This window comes from Castor canadensis, chromosome 9 (assembly GCF_047511655.1).
Source record: "Castor canadensis chromosome 9, mCasCan1.hap1v2, whole genome shotgun sequence".
Taxonomy (NCBI): domain Eukaryota; kingdom Metazoa; phylum Chordata; class Mammalia; order Rodentia; family Castoridae; genus Castor; species Castor canadensis.
This window is the reverse complement of record NC_133394.1, coordinates 39,710,645-39,736,545: the sequence shown is the minus strand read 5'-3', so window position 1 is coordinate 39,736,545 and position 25,901 is coordinate 39,710,645. Positions and strand designations below refer to the sequence as shown.

Here is a 25,901-nt window from a genome sequence, read left to right as displayed (position 1 = left end):
AGCCTTTGGGTAGTTTCTTTTTTCTTTTTTTGCTTTTAATTAGACTTTATAAAATATTTTTTGTTGAAGTGAAATCACCTAACAAGGTCTACAATTCCATGCCATTTAGTACATTCACAGTGTGATACAGGATCACCTCTATCAAATGCAAAGCTTATTAATCACCCAAAGAACACTCCATATCCACTAAGAAGTTGCCCGTCAAGCTCCTTCCCCATAGCCATCTTCAAGACCACTGCCAAGTTGAACAGAAGGTAAAGCAAGGGCAAGTAAGTATGAGGAAAAGCTTTCCTTCTGGCTTTAAGTTGCCTTTTTCTTAATTCAGTATTTGCTTCATTGCTGGAAACCTTTTACCTTTTTCCACAGTTCTGGCAAAGTTGATTGTGATGATTTATTTTTACTCAATTTGTGGTGTTTCTGTAGAGGGACAGGGCTGTGAATCTACCTACTCTTGTGATTGTCACTGATGTCACAGCTTCTTGGTTTTTTGTTTGTTTTTAATTACTAGATGTTCCTCTTTGGATCAGTTTTAGGTTTACAGAAAAATTGAGCATATAGAACCATGTCACTAAATTCTCTCATTACTCAATTTCCCATATTTTAGCATCTTTCATTAGTGTATTACATTTGCTACAGTCAATAAACTATTACTAATACACAATTATTAACTGTAGTTCATGGTTTATAAGAGGGCTCATTGCTTGTATGGAATGATTCTGAGTTTTGACAAATGTGTGGAACATGTACATACTATTACAATATCATTCAGAATAGTTTCAGTGCCCTTAAATCCCTCGTATTTCCACCATTCATCCCTCCTTTCCCAAACAACCCATATTCCAAACCTCCGCCAAACACTGATCTTTTTGCTATCTATAATTTTCCCTATTCTAGAGTGTCATATACTTGGAATCATAGAGTATTTTGAGAGGCTAGTGATCTAGATCAGTAACAGAGTGCTTGCCTAGTGTGCATGAGACCCTGGTTTCAATAGTCAACACTGTAAAAACTATTTTCCCTTTTCTGACTTATTTCTAGTCATATATATATACTCACATATATTTATGTATACACATATATTTATTTTAATATATTAATATATGTAAATAATATATATACATATATATATGTATATATATATTTGAGATCCCTCCATATCTTCTCATGGCTTGATAGTACATTTCTTTTTACTGCTGAATAATATTACAAGTCCTTGCATTTTAAAGTTAGAAAATAATATTTTTAAAAGGCAATTTCTTTCAAAATAGAAATTTACCAAGTGAAGAAGAAAATTAGTCTGTATTTCAACCTGAATTTAAAACAAGAATGCAGACAACTGGGAACTAAGGCATGCTTTTTAATTTTCAGTAGAAATATCAAAATTATTCATTTGTTTTATGTATTTAAAAGCTTATCTTTAAAACTCTCAGTTTCTACTATATGCTGGAGAAATCTTACCTATATTTCATAACATCACTAGATACTAAGTAATAACATCCCTAATTTATGATTGAGAAAAAAGTTATCAAAAGATAAACTGGTGAATGATATACAACTTGCACATCATTGAATTTCAATTCAAATCCAAGCCATGCTGTCTCCCAAGTGAGTGCTCTTTCTAGTACACCATTGTTACTATGCAGCTTTCTGAGCAAACATCTCAGCTTCCACTTTGCAGGCCAGGAGCTAGACCAAGTGGATGAGCCCTTCTTCTCCCTTTATTTCCACTCCTTTGAGCCAGTGACTTTAAAGTTTGAAACTTTTCCAATTAAGAATGACAAATTGTACATATATGTTCATTTCTTTTCCCTTCTGAAATACCAGTAGAGTGAATGAAAGGAATGAAAATGCATAGTAATTCTAAGAAAAAATAAATAATGTAAGGAGTACTACTAGACAAGAAATGTCGATATATATGTGGAAGATGGAAAGCATTTATATTAGTAGTAAATCATTTAATTGCGCAAAGAAAATTAAATCTTTCCTGCAAATTAAAAAAAAAGCAATCTGATTCTTAATGTAGAGCACCAGAAACTTTCAAGATGTAAAAGTGAATGAAGATTAGAGCAGGAAACCAGAGAACAACCCATTGGGTATATGCTTAAGGAATGGGTTCATTTCTCTTACCCACCCAGATCTTTGCTCTCCTTTGCCAAGGATCTTCTCTACAATTCCAACAGCCTAGAAAATATGGACAGATTTGAGTCCTGAAGCTTATACAGTATGGGAGACAGCCCTTTTAGAAAGGAGGATATAAATTAAAATAGCAAATGGAGCCATTAAAAGAATATTAGAAGGAACAGAGAGATAGCAACAAATTACAAAATGGAAAAACAATATATTTTTATTAATTTAAATCTTAAACATTTCCATATTATTTTTTCCTAATGTTTTGGCTTCATACTCAGTGGTTACCTCTTCATGTGACAATGATTGTACAATAGTGTCTGTAGAGAAAATAGCTGGTCAGTTTTTGCACTGTCAGGATGGATTGAAATTATCTTTATTATTGATAGGTATATAATGCCTATTGCATAATAGATGCTTGATAAATGTCATTTTTCCTTCCTTTTTCTAATGGTTCTCCACATTGTGGTGGCTAGTAACTTCAAGTGCATGATTCATGCACTGTGTTACTCAGCTTTCTGCTGCTATAACAAAATAACTGAGATAACTTAAAAGGAGGAAAGATTAGTTTCAGAGGCTTCAATCTATGGCTGCTTGCCTTTGGGCATGTTGCTTGGCAGAACATTATGGTGGGGAACACATAGTAGAGCAAACTGCATACCTCATGGCAGCTGGGAAGCAAAACAGAGTGAGAGGAAAGGCAAGTGGCCCTATAGGCCCTCGAAGGACATACCCCCCCATGGCCTACCTTCCTTCAACTGAGTCCCATTCAGAAGAGTGTTTTAGCAACTGACGTAAAACTAACCATGACATCCACTATCCAAAAAATCTACTTATGCCTATCTTTGTTTCCCCTTCTATATAAGCCTTTCATTTCCAAAAAGGAAACAGAAAACTTGTCCCTTGTAACTTTTAGCATGTCCTTTTCTCCATTGCTTATCTAGACTGAACATTTGGACTTTTGCAGAGGAAATGAGAATACCTGTATTTGCTGGTTTTAGGAATATAGAAAAGAAAAGGGTAATAAGTGATAAACTCCATCTCAGTCAACTTCTTGAATTTTAGCTACATTTCCATCATGTTTTAGGAATGGCTAATTCCTCATCAGGAATATTGGCCTCCTAATGAGCTATAGTCCCATCAAAATCATAAACAGTGATAGGTACTTTTAGTAACCCTCCTATACGCATATTGCCTTTGCATCAAAGATGCTTAAATTTCAAATCTGAGAAAGAAAAGGAAATCTATGAAAATTTTCTTTTTAATCAAGTGCAATTAATACGTCTCTATGAATCCTCACTTAGCTTTTCTTTTTCTTTCTTTCATTTTATTTTTTTCTTTTGTGGAGGTACTGAGGTTTGAGCCATACTTCCAGCCCTTTTTTTCATTAGTTATTTTAGACAGGATCTCACTTTATGCTCGGGTGTGGACCATGATCCTCCTGTTTGAGCTTCCCAACATAGCTGGGATGACAGTGCACCTAGCCATTGGTTGAGATGGGATCTTGCAAACTTTTTGCCTGGGCTGGCTTATCTCTGCCTCCCAAATAGCTAGGATTATAGTCTTGAGCCACCACACGCAGCCTCTTTTCACTGTTATTTGAATAGGGTCTTGCTTATGTCAGCCTGGACCACAATACTTATATGCACGCTTCCTACATAGTGTGAATGACAGTCATAACCACCGGGCACAACCTAAACTTTACTTAAGAAATTACAAGAGAAAGTAAAAATGCCTAAATTTAGATTTTGATAGATTTTTGCCCTGAGTATATCCTGTTTAATAAATGGCAATGAAGTGGGTGCTGTAATCCCAGCACTTGGGAAGATGAGGCAAGAGGATCTTGAGTTCAAGGCCAATATGGGTTACATAATGAGAGCAAGTCTCAAAAAAACTAAAGAAATAAAAGTACAAATGATTGGCAATGAAACTTTTACAGCACATTGCTAGAAGTTGTGGTGATTCAACATCAGAATATTTTGTTTCCCTACCCCCCCAATTCCTGCCTCCCTCCACCTTCTCTATTTTACTTTACAAAAGATGAAAATATTATCAGAGTAAATGAGTCAGATTTTTAAATAAGGAGATATGTTGTATTTTGTTTTCTTAAATGATATACTGAAATAAACATTCACATATATATATTTACATAATGTCAAGTGAAACCCAAACATAAAATCATAAGAGTGCATATTTACATATATATATACATATAATACCAACTATGACCTACTATTCCTGTGTAATAGTATGCTGATTAATATTCTCCTTTTTTAATTCATTTATTCACATGTGCACACATTGTTTGGGTCATTTCTCCACCCTGCCTCCCTCCCCCATTCTCTCCCCCCTCCCCCCGCTCAGTTCTTTTATTGGCACCTTTTCTAATTATTTCTCATCTTAACTATATTTGTATATGTACCTTTATGAAAGATTGTGTTTTTCACATTAACAAAGCAATCCAAATTATACACACTTCCTTTTCTATTTTCTGTCCAGAAATTGACATTGAACGCTGTGTACGAGAATCAATCAATCTGTTTTGTTGGACTCCTAAAAGCGCTACTTACAGACAGCATGCTCAACCTCCAAAGCCAAATTCTGATAGCAGTGGAGTCAGAAGTTCAACACCATATTTCTCTGCTGAGTATACAGAGCCTCCAAAGACAGATCTGGTAGGTATTTGCAGATTTGTTTACAAATTCTAAAAGAAGATGGATGTTAAAATTAATATATCCTAGTATCATTATTGCTTTTAATATTGTCATTTATATTCTTTTAAGGTAACTGTTTTCTAAGATATGATTATATTCCCACAGATATTTCAGAATACCTTTGGGTCTATTTGGACATTATAGTTAGGAAGATAATTTGGACATACTGCTCCATATTTTGTTTTCTATGCAATCATAATATCTGTTTATACTTCAACTTGTTTCATAACAATAAACCACAGAGACAAAGGGAGAAATTAAGATATAGAGCAGTGCAGAGAATCATTAATACAATAGAAACTTGCTTGGCTATTGACAAAAGAAGTATTTTGGAAAACTATGCCACTAGGTTCTTTAACATAATCCCTCCTAGTAAACACAATTTATAAATAGGGTTAACAATTATTCAGCTTTCAATTATTATACTTCATGTGCTTCAAATGTTATAATACTGCACAGGATCTTATTTCCATGAAATTGAATTCCAGTTAATATGTATGCATTGTTTGGGAAATACGTGCTAAATTTAGAAGGATAAATTTTAACTTGTAAAAAGTAATATTCTAATGATAAATCCTTTTCAAATTTTATTTAAAATATGTTAAACAATAGATTTTACAGCTAGTTTTTGTTTTTGTTTCTTGTAACAAGGTATTTTTTTCATTAGTTCATACTTTTTTCTTTTTATTTATTTATTTTTTATTTGGTGGTATTGTGGATTGAGCCTAGGGCATAGGCAAGAACTCTTATCACTTAAACCATGCCCCCAACCCTTTTGTTTTCATTAGGCTTTGAAGAAACTTTGCTCAAAGTAGCCTAGAACTCATGATCCTCCTGCCTCTGCCTCCTGAATGCCTGGGATTACAGGTGTGTGACACCTTACCCAGCTTAAGAATTCACACTTTTCACAACTTGACACTTTCTCTGATTTTTTCATTCTCTCAATTATATGAATGCATCCATGTTTATACATTTTCCCATCAATATCAAATTACATTTACTACTGGAACTTATAAACATAACTCTGCTTATGATTGAATACAAAGGAATTTTAGCAATTATTTCTGCCTCCAGAAATATGGATGAAAAATGTAGAGGAAAACAGCTCCATAAATATAAAGGAAAAGGCTTATAATACATTTCTAAATTAATCCTGAGAGACAAGGCAAGAATAAGAACCTACACTATAAATAAATATTTGTATCAGTTTTCCAAAAGTAAACTAGACCTCCCCAGGAGAAAGTAAATTCTCAAACTCTAGAAGTATTCCACTAGAAGACATTTACTATATAATGGATTTTTCTGAGAAAACTCACTTATCAGCTAAGAGTTATTCTAGATAATAGTATGTAAAATGCTGGAAACTTTGAAATTCAGCAACTTTAAAACTAACAGTTCTCATAGTTTTTGAATTTTGAATTGTATCTTCCTCATAGTAGGAGAACATAAGTTTTCATCTTCATAGTAGAAAGACAACCTTTGACTGATGAATAGGTTTTTTAATTGTTTATACATTTATTCATATGTGTATATATTGTTTGGGACTTATCTCCCCACTGCCCTCCACCCCTTTACTCCTTCACTCCCTTTCTTCCAGCAGAACCTGTTCTGCCCTCTTACCCAATTTTGTTGAAGAGAAGACATAAGTGATAATAAGAAAGACATAGCATTTTTGCTAGCTTGAGATGAAGATAACTATACAGAGAAATTCCTAACATTGCTTCCATGCACATGTGTATTACAACCCAAATTGGTTCATCTCTAGCAGAACTCTTCACTACTTCCTGGTCACCTTCCCATAGTGGCCTCTGCCAGTTTAAGATTACTTTATTTGCTCCTCTACAGTGGGCACATCAAACACTTTCAAGTTTTAGATTTCCTTCCCTTTCCCTATTCCTCCTGTATGCGTTCTCCCCTTAGTGTGTAACCCATGTCCAATAATATTACTGCATTTGTTTTAGGTCTATAATCTGCATATGAGGGAGAACATACAATTTTTGGCCTTCTGAGCCTGACTAACCTCACTCAGAATGATGTTCTCCAGTTCCATTTACTTGCGAATGACAAAATTTCATTCTTCTTTATGGCTGAGTAAAATTCCATTGTGTTTAAATACATTTTCCTAATCCATTCATCAGTAGTGGGGCATCTTGACTGTTTTCATAGCTTAGCTATTGTGAATAGTGCTGCAATAAACATGGGTGTGCAGGTGCCTTTGTAATAACCTGAGTCACATTCCTTCAATTATATCCCTAAGAGTGGCATTGCTGGATCATATGGCAGATCTATGTTTAGTTTTTTAAGAAGCCCCCATATTGTTTTCCAAAGTGGTTGTACTAGCTTACATTCCCATCAGCAGTGTATGAGAGTTCCCTTTTCCCTGCATCCTCGCCAACATTTATTGTTTGTGGTATTTTTGATGATGGCTATTCTAACAGGAGTAAGATGGAATCTTAGTGTGGTTTTGATTTGCATTTCCTTTATGGCCATGGATGGTGAGCATTTTTTCATGTGTCTTTTGGCCATTTGGATTGATGAACGGTTTTTAAGCATTTGTATGACATACATTGAAAGGGAGGTGAATAAACATAGAAATCATTGAGACTGAATTGGGAGTTTGAAAAGCTTGAGTTCAGTCTGCCTGAAAATATGCTTCAAGGTTTAATATAGATACATCATTTAATCCTCATAGAAATCTCTTAAGGATAGTATAATCATCTGTTTTCTAGTGGGAGCATGAAATTAAGTCCGGAAGGGCTTATAGAGCTAGTTAATAGTAATGCCAAAATTGAACCCAGGTCTTTATGATGTCACAGGTTATACTCTTTAAGTTGAAATTTAATTCACATACTATAAATTTCATCCATTTAATTTACAAAATTTATTGCTTTTTAGTATATTCATTAAGTTGTACAATTATCACCACTAACTCCAGATTATTTCATTGTTCTGTAACGAAACTCCATATCCATTAACAGTTAATCCCCACCTCCCTGTAGCCCCTTGAAAATCCTAACATAGTTTATGTCTCCATGGATTTGCATATACTAGATGTTTCATATAAATGCAGTCATACATAAATGACCTTTTGTGACTGTCTTCTTTTATTTAGCATGCTTTTATTAACCATATTGGGATAAGGGTACTGGTCAGTAGTGGAGTTCTTACCTAGCATGCTCAACCCCCCCGGGTTCAATCCCCAGTATTGCCAAAAAAAATTGTTAAAAACCCAAAACAATATTCCACTGATGTTGCATCATTAGTACATCCTTATTATAGCTAAAAATTATTCCTTTATATTGATATGCTATATTTAATTTATCAATTTATCAGTTAATTGACATTTAAATTGTTTCAACTTTTGGGCTATTAAGAAAAATACTTGTATGAATATTCATGTATAAGTGTTTGAATACTTTTTTGAAAATATATGTATTTAGGACTGGATTATGTACTTATATACTTAAGAATGGATTATGCCTATCATATGATACTATGTTTAACTTTTTGAGGAACAACAAATCAGTTTTACAATGCTTAACCATTTTATATTCCCCTCACCAATGTAGGAAGATTCCAGTTTGTTCAAATCCTAGCTCAAACCTATTATTGTCTTTTTCTTATTTAAGCCATCCTAAGGGATATGAAGTGGTGTCACATCGTGATGTTGATCAAGATTTTTCCAATACTGTTCCATATCTTCTCAGGTGTTTATCGATCGTTTCTGTGTCTCCTATTCAAATGTATGTCTGTTCAAATCCTTCCATTTTTTAAAATATTTTGACAACCATGAGTTTCTACATGTTGTTTATAGAAGTAACATCAGAGATATAATTGCATGCACTTTTTCTATTCTATTTAGTCTTTTTACTTTCTTGATAATGCTCTTTAAAGCACAAAAGTTTTCAATTTTGATAACGTTCCATTTCTGAGTTGCTTGTACAATTTTAAGATTTGTGTTTGTTTTAATCTTTTGAAAATTCAATTATGGTTTACGTAAATGATTATTTCTTTTAGTTTATCCTCATTGGAGTTAACTGAACTTCATAAATATGTAAATGAATATTTTTCATCAAAGTTTGCAAGTTTTCACCTATTATTTCTTCATATATAGCTCCTTCCCCTTTTTCTCCTGTCTTTTAGAAACTCTTACTATCTATGTACTAATATGGCTGATTGTGTCCCCAGGCTCCTTAGGCACTTTCATTTCATTTTTATTTTTTTCTTAACTCTTCTGACTGGTTAATTTTAATTGTCCTATTTTCACAATTAGTGATATTGTTTCATCTGCCACCTCAGATCTTCTATTGAGCTCCTATAGTGAAGTTTTCATGCAGTTATTCTACTTTTGAACACTAGAATTTCTTTTTTTTGTTGCTTTTTTTTCCGTTATTGTTGTGCTGCTTGGGGGCACATTGTGGCATATACACAGGTTCCTGTAATATATCAGATATATCATTCATGAATTCACCACCTCTAACACTAGAATTTCTCATTTGTTCTTTTAAAAAATAATCTATATTTTATTCTATATTTAATGATACACGTTTCTTTAGTTCTTGAATATAATATCCTTAACGTCTTTAAACTTGAAAATTTAAATTTTTTGCCTATGAAGCCTAACATTCAAATTTTTATTAAAAAAAATTGAACCTTTTAAATAATATGGTGTTGCAATTCTGGAAATGAGATTCTGCTCCCCTGTCCATGGATTTTATTGCTGATTGCTGGGGTGGTGAGTTTTTTTGTTGATAATTTCTTTACTTAGTGAATTAATTCTACATATTCTGCATTCTTTGCCAAGTGTGGCCATTGCTTAATTAGCTTAATTGTCTTATAATGATTTGACCCAATGATTTTATCCAATAAAGGACCCAGACTTTGACAGGGTGATATAAGTGCATGTTAGAGCACATCTTCAACACTCAGGCAACAGCCCTGCCTTAACTTTCTCTTCCTACTTTCTCACAGCCCCATGATCAACTAGAGATGAGCACTTAAGGTCATTTCAGGTCTTTTCTGGGCATGCTCACAGTCCTATGTGTATGTCCAGCCCTACATATATGTGGATGGTTTTCTAGATCCTGGGAACTTGTCAGAGCCTTCCAAAGCCCCAAAGCCCACTATGGATATTGTATTCCCTAGCTTTTCCTTTTAATTTTTTGGACAGCTTGTTTACTCCAGCTATTATGTATGCCTCAGGAAGCTGCAATGTTAAGTGATTGCTGCTGATTATTTTGCAAAGTTGCTCCAGGAGAAAGGTTTTCACTGAGATAACTGAGTTAGAACAAATAAAGACAAGCCCTATAAGGGTAGGTTTCCAGGGACCTGACAGGTCATGTAATTATAATTCCTTAAAGTGACACTTTATAGAAGCTCCAGAACAATTGTACCCTTTCCATTGATTGCTATGCTGCAGGTTTTTATGGTGATTCCTGAATTGTTGGTTTTCTGGTGACTATGGAGCTGAAAAGAAAGAAGAGAATAGAGTTCACATTCTTACTGAAACTCAACTGTTTTTCTTGTATTTGCACTCTTTGGATTATTGCAAGCTTTTATTTCATTTCTAAAGTTCTGAAAAAGTTTATTAATATTTTTGCCATTGTTTTGGGAGTTTTTTGAAGATAGTTTTGGAAGTGTTTACTCTGCCATTCTCACTAATGCCACTCATAATCTTTGTCTTTGCCCACTGTATCTTGACTCAAGTGAAGCAGTAAGGTTGAAAGATAGTTTTTTGTTATTGTTGTTGTTCTAAATATTAAAAAGTATATTAAGTGCTCAAGTAATTTCAGACTTCTATTTTGAGGTAAAGTTAAACTTTTTGTTAAGAAAGTTTGCTGGGTTAAGTTTGAATAAGTTGCTTTTTACCTTTCCTGAAATTAATAGTTTGAATGTTACTAGAGCCATAATCCCTTTATATATTTCTGTTACAAGAAGTTGCAGTTTTAGGTTATTTTGGTAAGGCTCTGTGATATGAAACCAACAGTTTTGTGTAGTTTTAAACCATATATATTATTCCCATCACCCTCACAGTATTAAGAATGGACAAGGAAAACATTGAACATTATTTGCATGTTATGTTGCTATCTAAAGAATATTCAGGTTTTAGCTCACTTTAGATTTTATTGTTTTTAATTAATTAGTTGAACCATAAAGGAAATATAATAACAAAAATCAATGCACTATTTTTCAATAGTATATTTAAGTACATAGTAGAAACAGTCAAGTTCCAAAGTGCTCAGGATATAGCAATGAAAAAAAAAGAGGATCTTCCATGACAGAACATGTATTTAGTGGGGGATATATGTATATATACAAAATAGATCATCAGATGTTACTAGGGGATGGGTGCTACTGAGGAAAATAAAGAAGAATCAGGGGAGTAGAGAATGCCAAGGAATCAGAGTCAGAAAATAGTAGAAGAGGGTTGCTATTTTATATGAAGGACACCGTGAAGTTCTAATTGATAAGGTTACATTTGAGAAGAGGAACTAAAGGAAGTGTCATATAAATGTTATATAGATTTCTTAAGGACAAATACTCCAAGAAATGCAGTAACAAGTACAAAAATGATTGCATACTCAGTATATTAGCAGAATTATAAGAAGACTATGTATAGAATGAAATGAATGAAGACTAGAATACAAGGAGGTGGTTAAAGAGGTATCAGTTGACCAAATCCTGTATGTCCTTAAAGTCTTAATTAAGGACTTTGACTTTATACTAAATATGATTAGAAGACATTGGGAGATTTGGAGCACAATGGTATCATAATCTGACTTACATATAGAAGGATTACACTGGCTGCTATGAAAAATAAACAGTAAAACTGAGAAACTAGGAAGGAAGCAATAGTGGTTTGGACCCAAAGGGTAGCAGTGGAAAGTGATAAAGAGTCATATATTTTTAAAGCAGAGTCAATAGATTTTGCTGACTGACTGAATGTGAGGTATAAAAGAGGGAGTGTTCATATGAATAATCAATTCATTTTGTTAGCTTCCTGTGTAATATCTTTAATTATTGTTTCCTGGCTAATTATTGCCCATATACAGAAATACCATTTAGAATAGTCTCATTGGTAACAAACTTATTTGATATTCTCTCTCTCCTTCCCACCTCTCATCTCCACTCCCTTCTTTTCTTCTCCTCTCCTTTTTCCTCCCCTGTCCTCTCTTCTCTCCTCTCCTCTCTTCTCCCCTCCTCTCCCCTCCCCTCCTCTCCTCTTCTCTCTCTCTCTCTCTCTTTCTCTCTCTGTCTCTCAACTTCTATTATTAGGGAAGTTTTAGGTTCATAATAAAATTGAGAGGATGACACAGGGATTTCCCATATGTTACCTGCTCACACGCACCTATAGCCTCCTGCATTACCAGATCCCACTAGACAGTGGTACATTTGTTACAATTAAGAGTCTTTTTTTTGGAACATATTATTGAAAATCTATAGTTAATTTTAGGGTTCACTCTTGGTGTTATACATGTTATGTATTTGAGCAAATTTATGACTTATATGTACTAGTATCATATCATATAGAGACATTTCACTGCATTAAAAATCCTCTGTGCTCCAATTATTCATCATTCCTTTTTTTCCTAACCCTGAGAGAACACCAACTTACTGCTTCCATAATTTTGAGTTAATTTTTGTAAAGGGTGTAAGTTTTGTGTCTGGTTTTTCCATTTCTTCCAGCCACATTTGTTAAAGAGACTATCTTTCTTCAACTGTATTGCCTGTATTCCTTTCAAATCTTAGTTGGCTGTATCTGTGTCAGTCTATTTCTGGCCTGTATATTAAAGTCAGTTAAGTGTTGTTCATTATTTTATTAATGCCATATTAGAATGTATGTCTTGATTACTATAGCTTTAGTTTTCAAGCTGGGTTTTGTCAGCCCTCCAACTTTTTTCTTTTTCTATATCATGTTGACAATTCTGGGCTTTTATCTCTCTACATAAACTTTAAAATCAATTTGTTGATATCTATAACATAACTTGTGACTTTAGTTGGGGTTACATGGAATCTACATATCAACTTAGGAAAAACTCTTGACCCTATTGAGACTTCCTATCCATAAAATTGAACATTTTTTCATTTATTTCTTTCACCAGATTTTAGTTTTACTGAACTAGATCTTATACATATTTTGTTAGATTTATACCTAAGTATTTAATTTGGAGAGATGCTACCATTGTATTTTTAATTTAAAATCTCACTTCAGTTTTGGTACATAGGCAAGCAGCAAAATGTCTATCCTACAACCTTACTAAAGTTTCTTATTAGTACCAGGAGTTTTTCTTTTTTTAGCCAATCTTTCAGATTTCCTGCATAGACAATCATGTCATTTGCAGAAAGAAGACACTTTTATTTCTTCTTTGCCAATCAGCAAATCTGTTATTTATGTATGTTATGTGTGTGTCTATTTAATTGCATTAGTAAGGACTTCCAGTATAAAGCTGAAAAGCCATAGTAAGAGAGGACATCCTTGCCTTTTTCCTTATCTTACCTGGGAAGTTTCTAATTTCTCACCATTAAATATTGTATTTAGTTGTAGCTTTCACAGATCTTCTTTATCAGGTTAAGGTTTCCTTCTATTAGAACTTTCTGAGAGGTGTTGCATTTTATTGAACAATTTTTCAGTATCTACAATCATTTGATTTTTCTTGTTCAATCTGTTTGTGTGATGCAGCCCATTAATTTATTTTCAAATGCAGAACCAGAGTTGGATACCTGGGGTAAATCCCACTTGGTCATTATAGTTTTTCTTATGTATTGTTGGATTCTATTTGCTAATATCTTATTGAAGATTTTTGCATTTTCATGAGAGATATTGAACTGTAGTTTTCTTTTAATTTCCTTGGTTTGGGTACTTAGAGTAATGATAGCCTCAATTAATGATATAGGAAGTCTTCTCACTGATTCATACTGATGTCTTCTCATTCGTTTCTGATATTCGTAATTTGAACATGCTTTCTTTTTTAAAACCTATATAAAAACTTACTGATTTTATCAAACCATCTTTTGGTTTCATTGATTTTTCTCTGTCCATATCATGCTTTCAATTTCCTGAATTTGTTCTGCAACTTTTTTGACAGGGATTCAGATATTTTGTTGACATCCATAATTTTGGCCTAAGACCTAGTTCAAACACAGATTCCACAAATTTGAATCATTACACAATTTGAATCATTAAAGTAGTTGGATGAGGATCAAAATTCCTGGAAGGATTCTATATTGATTTCTCTTTCCTTGAATATTTTAATAGTTTTATTATATTTTGATTTAGTATGCATTAATAATAAGAGTAGTTTCATTGTGGTAATTCCATACATGTGTACGGTGTACTTTGGACGTTTCCCCTTCCATTATATTACCATTTCATCTTCCTTCTTCCCCCCTTTTTCAAACAGTGTTTGGTGGCTTTTATTATGCTGTCTTCAAACATACACATATCATCTATTTTGTTCCTTTTCACCCCTCAGTATCCTTTCCTTTCCCACTACCCACTCCCATTGATCCCCCAAAACCATCCCCCTTTCACATGTCCCATCATCGTCATCGTCATCATCATTTTAGGTTTAGTTTCCAAAAATAAGCAAGATCATGCAATATTAGGCCTTTTGAACAAGGCTTATCTCAGTGAACACGATGGTCTTCAATTCCACCTATTTTCCTGCAAATGACAAACTTTCATTTTATTTATGGCTGAGTAATGTTGCACAGTTTGTGTGTGTGTGTGTGTGTGTGTGTGTGTGTGTGTGTGTGATATTTATCCATTCATAAGTAGCTGGGCACCTCAGTTGATTTCACAGTTTAGCTATTGTGAATAGAGCTGCAATAAACATGGTCAGGCAGGTATCTCTCTTGTACATTGATTTATACTCCTTCAGATATACACCCAGGAGTGGTGGTAGAGTCATAAGGTAAGTTTACACTTCTACCCACAGTGTAGGAGGGTTCATTTTCCCCCTTGTCTGCGTTTGGTCTTCTTCCTGTGCTTTGGCAATCTTATCCGAAGTGTTTCTGTTAATTGTCCTCTAGTATTTCCACATTTTCAGGTCTTACGTTTAAGTCTGTAATCCCTTTGGGTTAATTTTTGTATGTAGTTTATAGATTTACTCTTCTGCATGTGGATATCCAACTTTCCCTGCAACGTTTATTAAAAAGACTATCCTTTCTCCAGTGTGTGTGCCTAACACCTTTGTCAAAGATCTTTTGGATCTTAAAACTGTGTGGATTTCTTCTAATCTCTCCATTCTACTTCATTTGTTTAGGTATCATTTTTATGTCAATACTATATTGTTTCAATCTCTCTGGCTTTGTAGTACAAGTATTAAAGTCAGGTAGTGTAATGTGTCCTGCTTTGTTGTTCTTTCTGCTCAAGATGGCTTTGGCTTTGGCTATTTGGGGTTGTTTTTGGTTTGATACAAATTTTATGTGGTTGCTTTACCTACTTCTGTGAATAATGTCATTTGTGTTTTGGTGAAGATTGTTTTGCATCTATAAACCACTTTGAGTAGTATGGACATTTTCACAATATTGATTATTCCATGAATGGGATGCCTTTCCATCTCTTTGTGTCCGTTGCAATTTCTTTCACCAAAGTTTATCATTTCCATTAAAGAGATCATTCACCTGTTTGGTTAAGTTTCTAAGTATTTTGTGTAGCTATTGGAAATGGCAGTGATTTCTTGATTTCCTTTTCAAATAGTTCACTATTGGCATATAGCAATACTTGTATCCTGTAGCTTTGCAGAATTTATTAGTTCCGTGATAAACACCCTACTGAGATAATAAATTTCCCATCTTTTTTCCCATATTGTTAGGAAGATTTATCACTAGTGAACAGTGAATTTTCCCAAGTGCTTATTCTGTATTAAGTGTTATTGTTGTTTCTCTATTAATGTGGTAATGTAATACATTATTAAAATTTCCTATATTTGCTGGTCCTTACATGCTTGAGACAAACTCATGATCACTACCAAAAAAAATTTGAAGGACTCTGACTATATTTGATTTGCTAGCATTTTATTTTTAAATTTATCTATGTAATGTTCATAGATGTGATAAATCTCTTTCTGCCCTTGTTATGCTTTGACCATATGACTGTATTTCTTTCTCTCTTTGGCTGGTGACTAGTCATTTTCTATAAAAGGAATTATTTCCTATGGATTGACAAAAACTGGTCTATAAAACTTTCTGAGTTTCTTATTTTTTAATCTGAAAGACATTCGATTATCCATTCTTCCTTACAAAATATTTTTATTTTTTCCTTTTTACCTGAAATTTTGTCCCCCTTTCAATACTAATATGTTTATTTGAAGTCAAAATTTCTATGTTAGAGTAAAAGAAAGTAGATAGACAAAATAATGAATGTGTGCCCTGTAAAAGCATTTTCATTAAAGTTAAGATAATCAAAGTTCAGATTCATATACTACATATTCTTATATCAGGTTCTTTGACAGATTTTTAGATGACTTTTACAAATCAGAACAAATTTCCCAGTTGATACCAGTAGAATGAAAATTTGAAAATAGCCATGAGAAGAAAGATCTGTTTAACTTTACTTTGTACGTATATCTATCATATTCCCTAAAACAGACTATTGTCATAGAAAAAGTAAGCTTTGCTGTTAAATGGACTTGATTTCAAATTTTAAACATGTTCTTTTTCTTGTTGTTGTATTATCTTGAAAAATTCTTATAATCTCTCTAATTCCCTATTTGTAAAAGTAAGCATAATAATAATTCTATATCTTTCATGGTTATTTGAAGAATAATACATATAAGGTTCTTAATTCAGGATATAGTACATTGCATCCACTTAAAAAATAATCATTGTCACGAGTTTAGAAATTAAAGCTTAAATTTTGTAAACTATCCCGGAATGTTATGACAGTCTTGTGTAACTAAATATTTTGTATGAAAGAAGTGATGTTTTGGTATTCTGTCTCTTTTTTGCTATGTTAACTGCTTACTATCATTTTACATTTGCAAGTTACAAAAACAGTAAAGATAGTAAGGATTGGAAGCTGGCTTTCCAAAGAAGGAATCTTTTTGGCAGTTTTACTTTAGTAATTTCAGTTTAAAATTTCACATTGACCTTTATTCCTTAGTTTTAGTAATATTTGACTTTCAGACTTCTAAAGAATTTCCAAAAGAATGATTTCATCTGCTGCCAAGGCCTTCTCATCTAGTTTATCCTTAGATTGCTGAAAATCTGCTTGAGAATTCAAGCCATAGTTATTGAAGAAACTTTATAGGTGAAGATATGTATTTGATGAATAGAATAAAATGGATTTTTTTAACTGAATGTGTTTGGAAAAAGATTGTGATCACCTTTAGACTTCCTTAATCTATTTCTTAACTAAATTTAATCACCATATTTATTTATTTGTGACTAGTACAACTTAGTCACATGCAGTCTGTGAATAAGCAAGAATTATTGTTACGTTCTCCATAACAAACTAATTACAAACATGTATATTTGCACAGCATTTTTTAAAATAAATGTTATTTTATTCATGGGAATAAGTTCAAGGGAATTGCTTGTATATACTATTGTAATCTTAAAAACTTAACATTTGTGCTCACTTCAGCAGCACAGATACTAAAAAAAAAAAAAAAAAAAGGATGATACAGAGATTAGCAGAGCCCCTGCATAAGGATGACATGCAAATTTGTGAGGTGTTCCTCATTAAAAAAAAAAACTTAACATTCATTTAATTATCTTCAGTTTATAGTGAATGCTTTAAGTGTAGATTAAACATGAATTTAGCATTGATTTGGTGTAGATAAAATCTTTAAAAGTTCAGAGTGGAATAGTTTCTGAAAGTCAAGTAAAAATGCCAGTCTATAAAGTTTAGTCTCAATAATAAATACCAATATTTTATATAGACAGAATAATATAAGGATGCTTTACGGTTTTCAGGCACTCAGATGTATTATTTTATCTACTTATAAAATCTCTGAAATGTTTTTATCTTCCTTTGAGAGTTAAGCAGACTAGATCACCTAATAAAAGTTAACTTATACATTTCTATTTTATTGGCAGTGTAAAAGTATATTTCCCTAATCACTGAAATGTATTTGTGAATCTTTATCACATATGACTCTACAGTCATAACTTTTTAAGATTTTCATAATTTTTTAATATTTCACTAGAATATAGATTAATATATACTCACACATCCATCTTCATAAATAATTAGAAATGATTTTACAGTAGGGCATAAGGAAACGCAGTTAGATGATATCTTTAGGCTAATATTGAGAGTAAAATATGAACCCACAAGTTGGGTGCAATGGCTCAAACCTGTAATCCTATCTACATGAAAGGCTGACACGAGGAGATTCATAGTTTCAGACCAGCCCAGGCAACAATTAAGAAAATGTTCACAAGACTCTTTCTCAACAGAAACAGCTGAGGGTGGTTAGCACATGCCTGTCATTCCAGATACTGTGGGAAGCACAAAAGAGGAGGATCATGGTCCTAGGTCAGCATGTGCAAAAAGGGAGATCCCCTCTCAAAAATAACCAGAGCAAAAAGGACTGGAGATGTGACACACATCACAGAGTGCCTGCCTCACAAACATGAAGCCCTAAGTTCAACCTTCAGTACTGCTAAAAACAAGCAAGCTAAACCTACAGGAAAACTAAACATTGTCTGCTTAGAGTATTCAGAGCAGTAGATGAATTGGACACAAAAAGTTTAGCCTTTCCATTTATATACTACTACTACTACTACTATTATCTAGTTATCTCTTCATATGAAACCTGGAATTTTGGAGAGAAATTATACTATGCACAATTTGAGTACAAGATGAAGATTAGAAGTGTTGATAGCTGAATATAGGACTAAAATGAGTCACCTTTATAGAAGACAGATAAGATAGTGATTTTTCTGAGTTCATGTTCTACCCTACTTTGCTGAAAGTGTTTATCATATCTAAGAATTTTCTAATGGAGTCTTTAGGGTCTTTTCAGTGTAGGACCATACTCTCTGCAAATAGGGATAATTTGACTGATTTCCTTCCCATTTGTATTTATCTAATTTCTTCTTGCCTTATTGCTTTGGCCAAGAATTCAAACACTATAATGAATAAAAGTGGAGAGAATAGATGTTCTTTTTCTCATTCCTGACTTCAGAAGAAATGCTTTTAGTTTAATATTGGCTTGGTGTGTCATATCTAGCCTTTACTGTGTTGAGATGTATTCCTTCCATGCCTAGTTTTGTTGTTTATTCTATTTATATGCTGTGTTGTGTTTACTGATTTGCAAATGTTGTAACATCCTTGCATCCCCATGATGAAAGAAACTTGGTCATGGTATATGAAATATTTAATGTGTTGTTGAATTCTGATTGCAAGTACTTTAATGCAGATTTTTGCCTCTGTGTTCATCAAGGAAATTAGTGTATAATTGTCTTTTTTATTGAAACTTTATTCAATTTTCCTATCAGGGTAGTACTGGTTTTGTAGAATGAGTTGGGAAAGGTTCCTTCCCTATCTATTTTATGGAATAGTTTGAAGAGTATTGAAGAGTATTCATGTTAGTTCTTCTTCAAACATCTGATTAGATTCAGCTTTGGATCCATCCATTTCTGGGTGTTTCATTGTGGAGAAAATCTCTATTACTGCTTCAATTTCATTCCTAATTATCATCATTTTAGATTGCCTATATCCTCTTGGTTCAATTTTTGTAGGTTATATGTGCCTAGAAATGTATCCATTTTTTCTAGATTTTCCAATTTTTTTGGGTTTTTAAAAACATTCCCTAATGATCCTCTGGATTTCATGACACCCATTGATTTTATTAATTTGGGCCTTCTCTCTTTCTTTTTGTTAGTTTGGCTAAAGTTTTTCAATCTCGCTTTTCTTCTTTAAAAGAATCAACTCATTATTTCGTTAATACTTTATATTTTTTTAGTCTCCATTTCATTAATTTCTGCCCAGATCTTTAGTATTTCTTTCCATTTATCACTATTCAATTTGGTTTGTTCTTGTTTTTCTAAGAGCTTTAGATGTACTATTGGGTTATTTGAGATCTGAGTTTTTAATTAAGGCACTCATAGCTATAAATTTCCCTCTTAGCACTTCCTTTGCTGCATACCAAAGATTCTGTCAAGTTGTATTTTCATTTTCATTTGACTCTAGAAAAATTTTTTAACTCCTCACTTATTTCATCAGGACTTCCTGACTTTTCAAAAGTGTATTCTTCCATCTCCTTGTGTTTGTATAATTTCTGTAGTTTCTCTTGCTATTGATCTCTAATTTTATTCGGTTCTGATCTGATAAGATGCAAGAATTATATTTTAATATTTGTTAAGACTTACTTTATGATCTAAATGTGAACTATTGTGGAGAAATTTCTATGGGCTGTTGAGAAGAATGTGTATTCTGTATCCATTAGATGGAATATGCGTAGATTTCTCTCAAATACATTTGCTTGATGGGACAGTTAAACTCTGGAGTTTAACTACTAATGAGAGTGGGACATTGAAGTTACACACTATTATTAATCTGGATCCTTCTGTCATTTTATGTGCAGTATTATTTGTTTTATGAAACAAGGCAGAGCAGCATTTGGTGCGTATATATTTAAGGTCATTATTAATATATATTGACCCTCTTTCTACCTTCTGACTAATTTTGGCTTGATGTCTGTTTTATCATGTAAAAGTATAGCTACTCCTCCTTACTCTTGGAGGAGTAGCTTGGAATATCATTTTCCATCCTTTCATGAAATTTCAGTAGCCAGTGAGGTGAGTTTTTTTGCAGACAACAAACATACCTTTATTTAATATGCTTGGGACTAGAGACCTGCTCCAAGAACTCACATTTGTAATCCCAGGTGCTTGAAAGGCCAAGATTGGGACAAAAAGTTAGTGAGATCTCATCTCAACCAATAGGTTGGGTATGTTGGTATGCACCTGTCATTTCAGGTATACAGAAGGCATAAATAGGAGGATTGCTTTGAGATCAACCTGGGCAAAAATACAGCACTATTTGAAAAATAGCTAAAGTAAATACTGTTGGATGTGGCTCAAGTAGTAGAGCACCTGCACAACAAGAATGAGGCTCTAGTTTCAAAACCCCAGTACTGCAAAAATTAGTAAAAAACTACATGCATACATACATACATAAATGAGAGTTGTTTAGTGCCCCCTCAGCATGCCTCTATGAAATAGGCAATATCAGGTACTATCTATGATTTTTTTAATTGATTTTTTTACTACCCAATTGTTTTATACTTATTTATGCCTAACCCTTCATAGCAAGTTAGCTTGCATCAACAAAAACCTACAACTCAACAATCTCAGTCTGCTTACTTTTTGAGTCTCTCATTTTGTCTTTTCTGCCAGAGACAGACAGTTTGCCTCTGCCTGGCTCTTCCTCAGCTTCTTGTTCCATTTTGTGAAAGCAACTTCTAATTAACAGTACCAACCCACAACATTAGGATTTCCAAGTTTATTCGTGTGGAAATAAAGTATTAAATCTATTCAGGAATCAAAACATTTACATTGCCTACTCTTTATGATGTTTTCCCTCTGAAAATCAGTGAAAGGTAACCTGAGTTAATTTAACTCAGAATGTATGCAGCGAACTAATTAGTAATTATAGACTATTAACACGTGAGGATGTGAGAGAGTGAATATAAACACAGTTGTCATATAACATGGAAACCATCAGGAACTTAAAGTGACACATCTCTCCCTCCTGAAAACTTAAAAACACAGTGTACCTCAAGATAAGAAATGAAAATAAAGAAGGGAAATGTGGGTAGAGACCAAGAAGAGAATAGATAATGATGATGATTTTTTTTTTAAATAAGGCTGTTTATGGCAAACCTATAGCCAACATCATAGTTAATAGTGAAAAACTGAAACCATAGTACTGGAATTTCTAGCCAGAGCAATTAGGCAAGAAGAAGAAATAAAAGGAATACAAATAGGTAAGGAAACTGTCAAAATATCCTTATTTGCAGTTGATATGATCCTGCAAATAAAACCAAAAAACTCTACCCAAATCCTGCAAATAAAGACCCAAAAAACTCTACCCAAAAACTCTTAGACACTATAAACAGCTACAGTAAGGTGGCAGGATACAAAATCAACCTACAAAAATCATTAGATTTTCTATACACCAACAACGAACAAACTGAGAAGGAATATATGGAAACAATTCCATTCACAATAGCCTCAAAAAAAGCATCAAATACCTAGGAGTAAATTTAACAAAAGATGTGAATGAACTCTACATGGAGAATTACAAACTCCTAAAGAAAGAGAGCGAGGAAGACTACAGAAGATGGAAGGATCTCCCGTGCTAATGGATCAATAGAATCAACATAGTAAAAATGGCTATACTACTGAAAGCAATCTACATGTGTAATGCAATTCCCATCAAAATCCCAATGACTTTCATCACAGAGATTCAAAAATCTACTCTAAAGTTCATTTGGAAAGGCAAGAGACTGCGAATAGTGAAGGCAATACTCAGCAAAAAAAGCAATGCTGGAGGTATCACAATACCTGACTTCTAACTATATTACAAAGCAATAGCAATAAAAACAGCATGGTAGTAGCATAGAAACAAACATGAAGACCATTGGAACAATAGAAGATCCAGATATGAATCCACACAACTATACCCACCCCATTTTTGGCAGAGGTGCCAAAAACATAAAATGGAGAAAAGACAGCCTCTTCAACAAATGTTGGCTCATCAACAAAAGTGGTTATCCATCTGCAAGAAACTGAAACTAGATCCATGTCTATCACCCTGTACTAGTATCAACTCAAACTGGATCAAGGACCTAACTATCAGACCTGAAACTCTGAAGTTACTACAGGAAGGAGCAGGAAACACTCTGGAACAAATAGGTATAGGCAAAGACTTCCTCAATACAACCCCAGCAGCCCAGCAACTAAGAGAAAGGATGGACAAATGGGACTTCATAAAATTAAAAAGCTTCTGCACAACAAAAGAAATGGTCTCTAACCTGAAGAGACCACCCACAGAGTGGGAGAAAATATTCACCAGCTATACATCAGGCAAGGGACTGATAACCAGAATATACAGGGAACTTAAGAAACTAAACTCTCCTAAAATCAATGAACCAATTAAAAAATGGGCAATTGAACTTAATAGAATTTTCAAAAGAAGAAATTCAAATCGCAAAAAAGCACATGAAAAACTGCTCACCATCTGTAGCCGTAAAGGAAATGCAAATCAAATCCACACTAAAATTCCACCTCACCCCTGTTAGAATAGCCATCATCAAAAACACCACCAACATGTGTTGGTGGGGATGTGGGGAAAAAGGAACCGTAATGCACTGGTGGTGGAATGCAAGCTGGTGCAACTACTCTGCAAAAAAATTTGGAGACTTTTTAAAAATCTAAACATAGACCTGCCATATGATCCAGCAATCCCATTCCTGCAATCCCAAACATAGACCTGCCGTATGATCCAACAATCCCAAAGGAATGCAACACAGGTTACTCCAGAGTCACCTGCACACCCATGTTTATTGCAGCGCTATTCACAATAGCCAAGTTATGGAAACAACCAAGATGCCCACTACTGATGAATGGATCAAGAAAATGTGGTAGTTGTACACAATGTAATTTTACTCAGCCATGAAAAAGAATGAAATCTTATCATTTGCAGGTAAATGGATGGAACTAGAGAACATCATTCTGTGCGATGTCAGCCAAGGTCAGAAGACCAAAAATCGTATATTCTCCCTCATATGAGGACTTTAGATCTAGGACAAATGCAGCAATGTGGTTGGACTGGGACCACATGACAAGGAGAGAGCACATATGGGTAATATAGAAATAGGTAGAAAACCCAAAACATGAAAGTGTTTGATGTCCCCACTCCAGAGGAACTAATACAGAAACCTTAAAGCAACAGAGTTATCATGAGAAGGGCATCAGAAACCAGGGTAAAGATTAGTTAGAGAAGAATTAACATGGGTCATAACATGTGTACACGAAAGCAATGCTAGGAATATTTCTGGATAGCTATCCTTAACTAGCAAAAACACTTTGTCTTCCTTATTATTCTTGTCTCTTTTCTTCAATAAAATTAGTGATAAAGGCCAAACAAGACCTGCCTGGAACTGTGGGGGGAAAGGGGAGAGGATGGGAGGACAGGTAGGGGGGAGAAATGACCCAAACAATGTATGCACGTGTGAATAAATGAATAATAAAAAATATATTTTTTTTATTTTCTCATTTGTGAAAGATAGATCCAAAGGATAAACATATAAACAAAAACAAGCATGATTATATACAAGCTCATATGTAGAACACGTTTGTAATAGTGGAACTACCCTATGGAACTTGGGGAAAGAGGGAAAGGAAAAGAGAATGAGAGAGCACCAGTAATATTGTAAAACATAACATCTGTGAATGTATATAAAAGGATATATATTGAAAGCTATTGAAAAATGGGGGTGGGAAGTAAAGGGATAAGGGAGAATAATGGAAGGGGTTGAATGGACTTAAAGTAAAGTATACTCACAGCAGGGATACATTGAGAAACCCCTGTGAACATCAACTTAAATCTTAATAATGAAAGACAGGAGTGTAAAATAGGTATAGTGTGAGGCAGAGGGGAACCATGAGAGAAGGGAGGGTGAATGGAGGAGATTAAGGTGTGGATATATGGTTGATGGATGTCATTTACTTATGTGAAATAGAATAAAGAAACCTCTTGCAATTGCTTTAAGTGGGGCTGGGAGTGGGTGGAGGGGGAGAGACAACGGAAGTGATCTAAACAATGTACAATATAAGCCTAATTGGAATTGCCACTATGAATCCCCCCACATAATGAATATATGCTAATAAAATATATTTTTTTCCTTTACTCTTGTCATCATAAAGTGAATTTTAGCTAAATTTTGTTCAATCAGCAAGCATTTACTGAGCATCTATTACATGCTAGGCATGCAGTTTTTTCATAGTAGTATGAACTGCATCTGTTGCAAGTCCCTTGCTAATTATGGGTATCTTTAAAAAAGGGTGGTTTGGAACGTATCCTCAGTTCAAATGAAGGAGGAGAAAACCATCAGTGCCCTTGCCATGTCCCATTTAAAACCATGCTGTTCATTTTCTGAACTCGGTTATTTAAAACAGAACTCATCAAATCTAGAGTGAGCAAGATTTTTATCATTTTATGTAAACTTCCTTTTGCCACAGTATATGAATACCAAATTTGGGATATAATTTAATTTAACACACCGGAAAACTATTTTGACAAATAGAAATAAGGTATCGGGTAGAGATAAAAAAAATAATAAAACATGTATTAGAGATTGTAAGCAGAACCAAAAGTTTCAAATCCTTTGTGGAATGAGACCAGTAAAAATAAATAAATGTAACAGAATAACTTAAGGATAATTCTTTACTTCCAGGTCAAAAGTCTGCCAATTAGTAATGCATGTTTATCATTGCTTTTTAACTGTGACCTTTCATACATTACTCATCTACAAAAAAATCTCATTGTGCTTTCCCTATAGTAGTCTGAAGCTTAGGAAGTGTATGAGCTATTTTGTCATTATATTTTAAAAAATTTATTGTTGCTATTTTTTGTCAAATTATCTTGGGTAAATAAGAATTTGTAGTGGCATATTAAGGTGTTTTCTTTCTCTGAATTGTAGAAATCTCTGAATCCTCTCATTCTAAATCATCAAATTAGTAAACACCAGTCTTCTGTTTTCGCTATGCACAATTGTCTTCTGAATGGAGGAGTGCCCTGTAATGCAGCAAGTAAAACAGCATCAGAAAGGTGCCCAGAGTCAGAGAAAAATTTTATTAGAAGAATTCTAGATGAAGAATTTGGGAGAAAGTGTGGAATGGAAAAGAGATGTTTAGAAATTTTGATGGGGGGATTACCTTGGAGATCTTGATGGGAAATAAAAGAAGAAAATAAGAATCTTTGTCATCTTTGATAAAAATAATAATTGTCATGACATAGGGTAGAGTATCCTGCTTAAGATTGGCCCAAACTGGCAGCTGAACTGATCCAAGGCAATGGCACACTCTTCAACAGACAGC

General features: G+C 33.7%; 1 protein-coding gene and 1 pseudogene across 11 annotated transcripts in view; both read left to right on the top strand.

Moving 5' to 3' along the window:
- Tbck (TBC1 domain containing kinase) overlaps positions 1 to 25,901 on the top strand; it is a 229,759-nt gene that overhangs the window by 136,792 nt on the left and 67,066 nt on the right. For 7 of the 11 annotated variants that reach the window (XM_074041488.1, XM_074041489.1, XM_074041487.1 and 4 more), the window contains one exon: positions 4,627 to 4,802. In XM_074041488.1, the coding sequence (XP_073897589.1) occupies positions 4,627 to 4,802 (176 nt within the window). Of the gene's footprint in view, positions 1 to 4,626; positions 4,803 to 8,470; positions 8,585 to 25,901 lie in introns of those variants that run through there. The other 4 variants (XR_012435639.1, XM_074041495.1, XM_074041494.1 and 1 more) reach the window with 3 other exon arrangements.
- LOC141411198 (U6 spliceosomal RNA) lies at positions 17,418 to 17,533 on the top strand (annotated as a pseudogene).